The 12,114-nt window shown below is 33.9% G+C and overlaps 1 protein-coding gene across 2 annotated transcripts; it reads right to left on the minus strand.

Moving 5' to 3' along the window:
* Positions 1–1,875: 1,875 nt before the first annotated feature.
* On the minus strand, positions 1,876–9,029 carry LOC104098100 (glutathione reductase, chloroplastic). 2 transcript variants are annotated; one of them, XM_009604755.4, is made up of 11 exons: positions 8,541–9,028; positions 6,276–6,501; positions 5,918–6,196; positions 5,640–5,816; positions 4,906–4,959; positions 4,664–4,812; positions 4,371–4,434; positions 4,131–4,301; positions 3,903–4,037; positions 3,443–3,533; positions 1,876–2,320 (listed from the first exon to the last, which is right to left on the minus strand). In XM_009604755.4, exons 1-10 carry the CDS (start codon positions 8,915–8,917, stop codon positions 3,492–3,494), a joined length of 1,674 nt encoding a protein of 557 aa, XP_009603050.1. In that variant the 5' UTR covers positions 8,918–9,028; the 3' UTR covers positions 1,876–2,320; positions 3,443–3,491. The 2 variants fall into 2 exon arrangements, with proteins under 2 accessions (XP_009603050.1, XP_009603051.1); XM_009604756.4 differs by having other exon boundaries at positions 2,209–2,320; positions 3,447–3,533; positions 8,541–9,029.
* Between the last annotated feature and the right edge of the window lie 3,085 nt (positions 9,030–12,114).

Raw genomic sequence — 12,114 nt, forward strand, 5'->3', positions numbered from 1 at the left:
CATTAACCAAAAAAAAAGATTAATGAAGTCAACAGCTTATGATCTGTAACTATTTGAGTTTAGACGAAGGCACCAACAAAACTGGAAAGTTATAAAACAAAGGCAAGTGCTCTGGCACCAACACCTTTTTTATAATAAGAAAATTAGATTAGTCATCCATTTGTTTAATCGGCACGATTATCGTCTTGTTTTTGCAGTCTCTTGACAAATCATACTTACCAACTCATACGAATCCATAGTGTGAATTTATGATAATAATAATAATAAGAAAAGAGACGAAGCTGTCTTTATATCCTGAGTAGATAATAATTTGCCTAAGGAACCTGCAGTAGACTCTTGATTTGGCTTTATGTGGACAGACATCATGGATTTTGGTCTAAATTATATATTTTTCTTTAAAAAAATATTTAATATATATAAATTATTATTAGTTTAAAATTCAATAATTTAAAAAGACTAAAATTCTGAATCCATAAATTTGAAATCATGATTTCGCGGGAAGAAATTCGTGCTACCAAAAGGGAAGGGACATAGGCATTGGTGAAGTATATCAACAAATGTTAATAATAATTTATAAATTACACAGACACTATCTAAAAGCGATGTCATACTTACACCACCCATGACCAAAATTTAACTCCTCAAATGAGCAGCTAAAACATACCAATTAAAAGCTAATCCCTTTTCTGACTTCCTTAAGACAACACGTGGACACGTCTGTTCAAAGTATTTACCTCTATCAAAAGCAATGTTGCTCGCAAGTTGCAAGAAAGTGAAAAGAAAATATATCAAGAATCAAGATCACAACCACCGAGTAAATGACTGTTTAAGCAGACAGCCTGGTTCTTTCTAACAATAATTAAACACATCTCTTCCAACTACCAACGCTGAGTCAATTATGTAAAACAATTTTTTTTTTCATAGATGTCTAGGTATTAGAAAACTGTGTACAAAGCACATGTATGATTAATTAGGGAACGTTGACAGTTGATTTGTCTTTATATGGACGGATAACATGGAGCAAGTTTTGGTGGCGGATTCAATCATAAATTTGTGGCTTCAACAGAATCTAGTAACAGTATTTTAAGGTCGAACTCTATGTGCAAAATAAAATTAAATATACTTTGAAAAACTCGCTCTTATTCAGAATACACAACATTTAAATTTTAGATAGGCCACAGAAAAGCTAGCCAATAACGTGGAAGGGAGCTCAAATTGATATAAAGATGCGAGTCCTTGAAAGATCACTGCGTGTGGCAAGCGAGCGAGGCGGGTCGGATATGGGACGGATCGAAAGCGGATAATGAAAAAACGAATAAATTATCTTACCCGACCCATATTTAATACGGATAAAAAACAGGTTAACTGGCGGAATCATATTATCCATGACTTTTTGAATATAATTTTGGAAGAATTCCTAATCTCCCAAACTTGAGGAACCCCAAATTTGAGAAGTTATCAATTGGTTATCCATTTTCTAAATGAATAATATGGTTCTTATCCATATTTGACCAGTTTTTAAAAAGTTCATTATCCAGCTTATTTTTAATGGATATTTTAGGTGATTAACTATTTTCTTTTAATCATTTTGCCATCACTACCACAGATACATGGTGATGTGTTGCAAATGAGAAATATATCACTGTTCTCATTCTGCGCCAAATTACCGATGTTGAGCTAGATTTATGACATGACAATAGCTTGGTTTCCAAACTTAAACCTGCGATGTCATCATTCATTTACCGATCCGAGACAGGCTGTTCAGTGTGTATAAGTTAAATCTTTACAATATCAAATGCCAACAAGTAATGAAAGATGTGTAAGCTGACCAATGATCAATATTTCCCCTAGCTGCTTTATTGTATATAAACGCCATGAGCAATCTGCATAACTGATATTATTGCAGAATATCAAATAATGTTATAGTTACACAGAAACAATATATAATAAGCAATATTATAATTACACCACCTGATTGTGTCCCCACCCCCAAAAGGAAAGTATAATATAAAATAGAGAAAAACATCAACAGGATATTAATAATAACTTCTCTCTGGACTTCCCTAAGAGAAAGTTGGACAACTATTAAATCACTATTACTTTTATCAAAGCCAATACTGTTGACAAGATGCAAGAAAGTGGACGAATACATATAGCATCCTCACAAGCACCTTTCAAGCCCTTTTCAAGCAGTGAAGTTAGCCCTGGTTCCAACAAGTATCAGTGACTCGGTTGTTCGAGAAAGCTTTTTGCTTGTTGTGAGTCCACAACTGAAGTTCCATATGCTCCCATCAGTCCAAAACCTCTTGCAAAGTTGTACCTGCAAAGTTATAGTTTGCATAATAATGAACAGGGAGCACTTGAGAAATGTACAACATATTGGTTAAGGAAAAAGATGCTATATCTGAATTGGCTGAGGAAGACTGGAATATAAGAAATTCACACACCGGGTTTACAGGTGTGAATTTTTTCGTCACAATGACGCCAACAGTCAATAGAACGAACAATCCAAACTTTAACACCACGTTATCAATTCCAAATACTTGCTACAGCTCAATGACACCTTCCTAACTTTGATCTAGTCCAGAGCATAGTTGGGTCAACATTGACAGTGAGGGCAATCAAGTTGCTAGTCTAAATTAGGAATGATGCAATCATTTTGGACACCACCAATCACCTAGATTTAAGGGAAAAAAGAAAACCAAAAACTTGAATACTTAGATGCATTATAATTGATCTCTGCGCCCTCTGAACATTGTTATCTCTATCCTCATTATTCCATTATCTATGCTGCAACACTACAAACTGGAAAATTACCAGAGGAGTAAATTCCTCCATCTACCACTTCAAATATCTCAGGCTTTTTAGCTCGGCATTTGCAGATCTGTTAGCCATTAGAAACTTGAAGTTTGCTTGCTTCACGCTTAATCCATAGGTAAACCTACTAATGTTACAGAACAACAATACCAAGAGTTCTCAATCTAAGACACATTTTATTTAATTATTCACAATCTGACAGATCATATTATGTAGGGCTAATGTCAGTAAATTTGTGTCGTATTGGATCTAATATGGCCCCATGACATGAAATCTGCATTGTCCATGACAAATCATTCCAGACAGGGTTTTTGGTCCTCTCTTTGGAATTATGTTATAGATATTTTCCATAATGAACATTAATCACAAAACCAAAATTTCTAAACTGTGATCTCAGTTCAGACTTGGGCTAATTGAATATAGCTAAGAATGTCGGACAAAAAGGAACACTAATTAATGTGATCGTGTAGTGGTCTGCATGTTCCTCCTTATAGTGAGAGACAGAGGGAGCAGTCATTTCTGTCAAACTTGATTACATGGCACATGGCAATAAGAGGGCGGAGGCTATCAGTATCCTTTTTGTCTGTTATACTTTAGGTGCATTCAAGAAGGAACCCTTTCTTACCCACATGTATTTTATGTCATTCAACAAATTGAGCCTTTATTGGAGCACATCAAACTCCAGCTGCAGCTTTAATATCGTGCTCTGCCTTTCCCTGAAAAAATAACAAAATGCATAGTCTACTGAGTGGCAAAAAAGAGCATGAGACAAAATTAAAACATCAAAATTCTACTTACGTTTCCAGAGGATGAAGTAATATTGTTAAAAATCAATCTCATTTGGAACTTGGAAGAAGAAGAAGAAAGGATTAAAGGTTGATCATTTGCCTCATTAGAGGGACATATCCAGCTCAATCGAGGTACCGTCCTAATTACTAGCATACTGGTGGATACAATTTGTCTCGTTTCAAGAATTTAGTTTTATTGGGAGTGAGAGACGGAGAAGTGAAAGTCGTTTCTTCACATATACTATAACAAAAGAATTACAAGGATGAATGCACGGCAATCTCAGGTGAATTACTAACCTCAGATGGACTGCTTCGAACCTTCCTTGTAGGGGTACGCATGGTGACAAACTCCTCTGCTGATGTAGGGTGGATTCCCACAGTGGAATCAAAGTCCGCTTTGGTCAACCCAGCTTTGACTGCAATCGCAAATCCCTGGAAGTTTCATGATGACAAAAATACATTACCCATGTATATCCTATAATCAATCTGAGAACTTTGCACCAAAGAAATAAGAGAAATAGCCACCTGTACAATTTCTGGTGCATCATCTCCACACATATGCAAGCCCAGAACTTTGCTTGTCTTTGCACAGACTATAAGTTTCATGAAAACCCGATCTGGAAGACCAGAAATAGTAGCCTTTAAGGGCCTAAAATTTGCTGTATAAACATCAACGTCACCAAACTCTTTGATGGCCTGGGAAAACAAAATCAAATCATTAATCATAATAGTTAATTGTCAACCCACAAGCTCTAGTTACTATACCTGTTCTTCCATTAGACCAACTTGTCCAATAGGCGGTTGGGAAAATACCGCAGCTGGTACATTCCTATTTGGGAGAAGAGAACACCCAGATCAGATAAAAGTTATAGATGTTTCTTTTTAAACCAATTAAAATTCAGCTGTAAGAGCTTATGCATTTGACATGGTAGAACCACCGATCTTAAAGCACATTGTACCAATTGTAGTCGAAAATAAATGGACAAATGTGCATCTTTGACAGTTTTTATCAAACTTTTAAGTCATCAGATGAATACTTAGACGAAGAAGAGAGACACCTATAATCTGGTTTTGTGGGTTCATCAGCGAAAATAGTTTTTGCCAATGCTCCTCCCTCCATCAAAGCAACTGGAGTTAAATTAATTCTATCAGTAACATCTCCAACTGCCCAAATTGATGGTACTGATGTACGAGAATACTCATCAACCTGTAAAAGCAATTTGGAAATGAAACTATCATTCAAAAACACATTCGCAGAGTAGTTCAAGCAAATTAGGAAAAAGGAGAGAAAGACAGTCACCTCTATGGCTCCATTCTTTGTCATTTTCACTCCCACTGTCTCTAATCCTAAATTCTGCCACACATTCAAACAAAAAGAAACTTTAGCAAGGGGTGCTTACAACTTGAGTATCCGATCAAATCCATCAAAAGAAACCACACCACACAAAGCACCAACTGATAAACATGAACATAAAATAAGGAACCACAATTATAAGTACAATGGTAACTGCAACAATGGTGACAAAGATGATGATCGCGATAATAATAGAAATGACAATAACCTTTGAGATGAATAATGCAATTACAATATTAAAAGAACAAATAACGATGGAGTAAATAATGATAATAGAAGAAAAAACAATCACGACTACAGGATCACTAGTCTAACAAAATAATCAATCCTGCCCCAAAGCCCACATCTGATTGGGCTTTGGCAATCTCATGCCACCCAAAGAGGGAGTGCAGGAGAGCCCAAAAGAAGGGTGCTAAAAAGAACTTTTTCTCATCTGAGAACTTCACTGCATTAAAAGCAATTAGAGCAAGCTTTCACAGGCACAAGGGAGTTTGGGGTTGCGTGATAGTCTTGCCGGTTTTGAGGGGAGAGGAAGTGGTTGACTTTGAGGAGAAATCATCGTTCCTCCGCAAGGATTCAATGAATCCAGGTTTGTATTGAGCAAGAACCCCTTAGCTATGAACTACCTTACCCTATTAGGTCTATCAGAGATAAGCTAGCAACAGGAAAGCAGAACAAACCTTTGTATTAGGTCTTCTTCCCGTTGCAAACATGATATGAGAGAAACCTTCAACTGTTCCTCTGCTAGTCTTTAAAGACAGTGAGCCATCCGCTGACTTTATAATAGCCTGAGGCGACTCCTCAGTATGGAACTCAATTCCTCTCAGTGACATCTGTTCACCAACAAAATCCCTAATCTGCATATATCAAAGAATTTGAGTGCATAATCAAGATTTTGGGTTATGAAGGAAATTACTTAACAAAAAACTCCTGTGCATGTTAGGAATAAATGACTCACTTCTTCATCAAATCCTCTCAAAACCTTCTTTTGTCTTATAAAAACATGGACCTCACTTTTCAAGCCATTAAAGATTCCAGCAAATTCAAGTGCAATGTAACCGCCTCCGACTATGGCAATTTTGTTAGGCTTCGTTGGCAAATCAAGGGCAGCATCAGAATCTATAGCATACTCGCTACCAGGAATGTCTGGGATAAATGGGCGTCCCCCAACTGAAATCAGTATGTTCTTAGCCGAGTAGAGTTTTCCATCCACATCCACCGTATGAGGATCCACAACCTGAAAGGTCAAATACAAGGTAATATGCTTTAACTTGAAGCCTTACGGAGCATGATAATAAAATTGTACATTTCCCAACCTTTCCTCGCCCTTCAATCAGAGTGACACCAGCATTCTTCAGAATATTCTTGTAAATACCCGTGAGGCGCTGCAACTCGGCATTTTTATTGGCAATGAGGGTGCTCCAATCAAATTTAGGTTCCACCTCATAGTTCCATCCAAAACCACAACTTTCCTCAAACTCATGAGAATATTTTGACGCGTACACGAGTAATTTCTTGGGTACGCATCCCCGAAGTACACACCTTTAGTAGAGAAACAAAGAAAATCATTCAATTAAATAGAAACAATAGTGTTTAGGTTACACTTTACATGAAACTAATACTCCCTTCATTCTAATTTTTATGACGTTCTTTTCATTTTGGGATGTTCCAAAATGCTTGATACCATTCTATTTCTGTACAACTTCCACAATTATCAAGAATTCAGATATATTAATAGTTCTGATTTTATTAAACAATGATCTGATGTTTTCTCTATTAAACTAACTTTTCAACCATTATTATAATAGTTTTTTACAATGTCACTAATATAATAGATAAGTCAAACTAATATCTTAAACTATATACCTAGTCAAATACCTTTATATAAAATGAAAAGGAGGGAGTAGTGTTTAGGGAATCAAACAATTCTTTTATTAATGATTTTCTAAAAATTATTTAGATATTTTAATATATTGACTTAAAGCACTTTTACGTAATTCTAAATATGTGGATTTCATTTAAAAATTGAAGCATGGGTCTCAACTTCACACCAAAATATTTGACCATCGAACTCCATCATTCTTCTCGGGAATGGGGTACTCATTCACCCTTCAAAGTTCAAACAATATTATCATCTCAACTCCGCTATAAAGACAATTTCTTGATTTTCCTTTAAATCTCTTCCATCTGTTAACACACAAAAAATTTGAGACTAAGAATAATTTGGGTCTCTTCTTCGCCTGCTTAATTTGGCTAAGAATAATTTGGATCTCTTCTTCGCCTGCTTAATTTGGGCCATGACCCTATGGATGGAATTGTTCGTGACAACTTGGCCTAAATGGACTAATTCCAATATCCATCTCAAAGGATTGGATAAGAAAGAAAAATCTGCATGATCAAGTCATACATGGTGTTACCATATGATGACTTGATCAAGTAACCGCCTCTCCATGGAGAATGGGGCAAGAAGACTTCGGTTGAAGGTGAAGGCATTTAGCCAACGTGGTGTTAAGGCGGTTAGCCAATGTGAAACGGAGACAACAACTACTACAATATTAGCTGGAACACGCTGAGCTTTTAAAGAACAATCCAGAGCACAATACGAAGTTGTTTAAGTTGAATTTTGTGATCATATCATGTAAAAGCTTAAGTTGTTAGAGAGAGCACACTTTTAGTTACTTAATCATATTGATTCAACATGCCCCATCACGTGCAGCCTTAATTATGTTTTTATGAGCCAAGTACCTAAAAAGAATAAAGGTGACGATAAGGCTCGAAACCACGACCCCCGCCTATTCTGATACCAAGTTTAAACTGTTAGCGAGCATACTTTTATTTATTTAATTACACGTCTTCAACAAGTCCCATAAAGGCTACCCCAAAGTTATAAATTGGACCTTTTGCACGTAGAATGGAGGTCATGCATCATCAAACATGCATGCAAGTGCAACACATATATTCTTTCAAGTAGTCTTTACGTTCCATTTCTTTACGACTTCCTTCACATCACAGGCATTTACAACCTTTATTTATATACTATTATCTTAAATTCATGCCAATCATAGTCTAGTTTCCCGAAAACAACCTCACTCTCCCTAGTGCAATATGCATGACTTGTGTAGGACCTTCCGTGAAGTGATTCAGTGAACCCATATTCATGAAGTGATCCTGGAACCCATTGTAGAGTCTATGTTGCTTCGACTCTCTAAAATGGTTGCCACACCCGTGTCGGATCCTCCAAAAATGCATTACTTTTGGATGAACCAACACACACCCGGCTGCAGTTTTTAAGTGTCCTACTCAACTTAATCCTCTGACTTCATTTGGGAATCACACAGCCCACCCAGTTCGACCAATTCAGAAACATTGCCACCAATATCATAAAACAATAGTATTATATTTAGCTCAAAGCACAATTGGGCCGGAAAGGCTATTACTTAATCACCCTATCTTACCTACTCCACTATAATTAGGCATTTTAAATTTTCCTAGACTTACTTCCCCATATAACAAAGTAAGCTCAAAACTAAAGATAGCAAATTTATACTACCAAGTTAAAAGGGTAAAACTAAGAAACTCACGTGCCACCAACGCCACCAGTGGAATCAGAAGAGATAGTAGAGAAAGGGAGCTCACAAACAGCAACAGAAGCCCCAAAATTAGACGCAAAACGAGAAGCCCTAACGCCACCACTACCAGCACCGATGGTGAATAAGTCAAAGTCGTAGTGGCGAGGAGCGTCAGCGCCATTGGAGGACTCGGCGCGCGGGGCGGAGAAATGGCGGCGGGTGTAAGACAAGGATGGGGTGGTACGGGAGTGGGTGAGAAAATTGAAGTGGAGAGGCTTAATTGGGTTAGAGAGAGAAAGAAGAGAGAATTTGTGTTTGTAGAGAAGAGTGTGGAGAGCTGGAGAAGAAAGAGTAGTGCTGAGCTTTGGTGTGCTCAGAGATGTAGCCATGGCTGGCGGAATCGAACAGTTCGTTTCTAATCTGTTTTGGTGATGACAGATGTTTGTGTATTGTGTAGGAAACAGTCCCTAATTCTCAAAATATCCGAAAAACAGCTGCAAATTCGGAGTTCACAAAAATTATTAGAGTTTGCAAAATCTTTTTAGGTTTTTACACTTCTGTTTGTTTGAGGTGCTTTTTAAACTCTAATTTGCAAAAGTAAAACTCAAACTAGTGTTAGAATGCCTAATTTGATAGAATATTAATCTTATAAAATTATAATTTAATATATCATAATATTTTTATAAATATTAGCTGTTAATTTGTTATTTAATGTTCCTTATTTATTCTTTATTATTATTAAATTGGCAAGTATTTAGTACTATACATTTACTAATATGACGTTTTATTAATTTGTCAATTGGCTTAATATTTTAATGCTACTTCTCTTATAATATAATATAGATATATATTTTATTACTCTGAAAGTATTTTTTTTAAAACTTATTTTATATTGTTCAAAATTCTTCAATTGTCTAAATTTATTAATAATTTTCTTGAGTGTTATTTATTTATATTTTATTATTAATTAATTCAAAACATAAATATCATAAAATTATTTTTATCCCCCTCTTTTCGTATATTTTTTTCTACTATAATATTTGATTAGTTTTCTCATATTGTATTATATTGAAAATTTAAATAATTTAATTTTTATAGTAAATTTTAATTTTTAATTCATAAAAAGTATAAAGAGATAAGCATTTTATTATTTTTATATAAAAAAAATCTACCAATATTTTTAATAATTATTAATTCGTGTTATATATATAATATACCTATCTTATGTATAATATCTTAATAGTATTTTTATATTTTTGTATTTCTTATTATGAAATTATGAGATCTATTTATTAACTAAAATTTTCTACATGAAAAATTTAATTAGTATATATATTTTTACGCTATGGCTTGAAATTTGTTTTTTCTTAGTGTTTTTGCTTTATGACTATTTGCTTATTATGATTTTAGTTATGTGTATATGTCCGATTTTTCTCAAATAATTCTAATTATAAGTCTTATATTTTTATAATTTCCCACAAATTTATATTTTTTTGTTCCATGCTTATCTAATTGTATTATCCATTACTTAATATTACTAAATTAACATATGAATTATTAATAAATTACCAGTTTAATATAATACAATTAATATAATTTTATATTACTCATGAAATTTAACTTGACTTTATCCTATATGACTTTCTCAAATTATGTCGATATTTAAATTTATCAATAATATTTTAGAATATTATTTATTTACTTAATTTTATCAAATAAATTTAAAGCGTGGATAAAATCACATTATATCAATTTTTCTCTTTATACATTAGTTTTTATTCTACAATATTTTAATTTTTTTCATTTAGTGTTTATCTATAATATGAATATTATTGTATTATTTTTCGAAATGGATAGTGTTGAATTAGTTCAAAGGTTAAACAAGGAAGTTCTTTTATTATATGTGAATTTACTAATAATTGTAATAATTTTATTTTTGTATTATTTTCAATAAAAAATTAAATTGAATTCTTCTTCCTATTTTGTATTTAATATGAAAGTTTGATTTATTAAAATTACTATATAATAAGTTAAATTGTATTTTTATATATTTTATTTATTTCTTGAAATTATTTTTTATATTTTTGTCTTTAGTTTTATCTATTATAATATTTTTAGTTACATGATCTTATCCATATATCATGACCATATGAATTATTATTCAGAAACTTTCTCATCTCAAAAAATAAATTAGTCTTATTATTTTATATATCTATAATTGAAGTTATTTATTTATATATTTTTCCTTTTTTATATAATAGTTTTCTTTAAAATATATAGATATTTAATTATTTTAAATCAAATTAAAAAAGATTAACTAATTATTAACTAATCTAACTAATTTTGTCCTAAAATTTTACACATTGAATTTTTTTTGTGACACTTGGAATCATCTCATTGATTTGCTTCTCCATTCAATTTTTGTTGTGAAACTACTACCCATTCAATTGGACTCGTAACTGAATGGGTTGTCGGATTTTATGAGTTTTGTCGGGTTCCGAGGTGCGGGCGTGAGTTTGTCTTTGGATAAATGTGTAAAGACTCGACTTTTATTGATTGGGTTTGCTTTCTATGGCATTATTTGATGATTTTGAGTTGCTTTTGGCTAGTTTTGAGCCGTTCGGAGGATGATTGGAGCGGGATGGTGCTTCTAGTGTATCAATTGGGCTTGTTTGAAGTAAGTATCTTGCCTAATTTTGTGTGAGAGAAACTACCCCTTAGGATTTGGGTTGATTTTGCTATTTGTATTATGTGAAGGCCCTGTACGCAAGGTGACGAGTGGGTAGATAGTCTATATGTGGTATTTGACCGGTTTAGATTATCTAGACTCTTTCTATCGCTTTAATTGTATTGTCATAACATGTTATATCTCTAATTGTTAATCTACTCTTACATGCTCTATTTGATGTTGTTAGCATTTGTTCTATCTCTTACTTGTTATTTTGCTCTTATATGCTTTAGTTGAAGTTATTCCCTTCTTTTATCTTGTTACCTATTAATTATTGAATCACTTTTAATTGAAGTTGTTATTTCGTAAAATATCATCTTGTTGGGTTATTGGTATTGAAGTTGTAATAGTCGTTATCACATTAAGGCGAGATTTTTAATTGTTGAGATACCTTTCCTTATTGAGAATTCTCATTTATTTTGTTATTGTTGAAATTATTGTACACCTTGTGGTTGAGCCATGGGCTATTTGTTGTAGAAATATTAGTGTTGTTGACTTTGTGGCAAGTTGTGGTATATGGGCACTTGTGGGACCATTGTAGTATCAAGATGGCACCGTGTGAGACTTTGTGTGGGCGAAGGTGTAGATCACCAATTGGTTAGTTCAAAGTTGGTGAAGTAGAGTTGTTGGGACCAGATTTGGTCTATCAGACTATGGAGAAAGTCAAGTTGATTCAAGAGCGTATGAAGACGACTCAGAGCCACCAAAAGTCCTATTCGGACATGCGACATAGAAACCTAGAGTTTCAAGTTGATGATTGGGTGCTTCTGAAAGTTTCGCCTGTGAAAGGTGTTATAAGGTTTGGGAAAAAAGGAAAGCTCAGTCCCAGATACATCGGGCCGTATATGATCCTACAAA

Source organism: Nicotiana tomentosiformis, chromosome 1 (genome assembly GCF_000390325.3).
Source record: "Nicotiana tomentosiformis chromosome 1, ASM39032v3, whole genome shotgun sequence".
In the NCBI taxonomy this organism is placed as follows: Eukaryota; Viridiplantae; Streptophyta; class Magnoliopsida; order Solanales; family Solanaceae; genus Nicotiana; species Nicotiana tomentosiformis.

Bases quoted from the DNA above. Each gene is read 5' to 3' on its own strand.
- LOC104098100 (XM_009604755.4), bottom strand. From the start codon at position 8,917: ATGGCTACATCTCTGAGCACACCAAAGCTCAGCACTACTCTTTCTTCT. The intron at 4,813-4,905 runs GTGACTGTCTTT...TTGCTTTTACAG, and splicing joins CAAAGAATGGAGCCATAGAG to GTTGATGAGTATTCTCGTAC. The intron at 4,302-4,370 runs GTATAGTAACTA...TTGTTTTCCCAG, and splicing joins TTGGTCTAATGGAAGAACAG to GCCATCAAAGAGTTTGGTGA.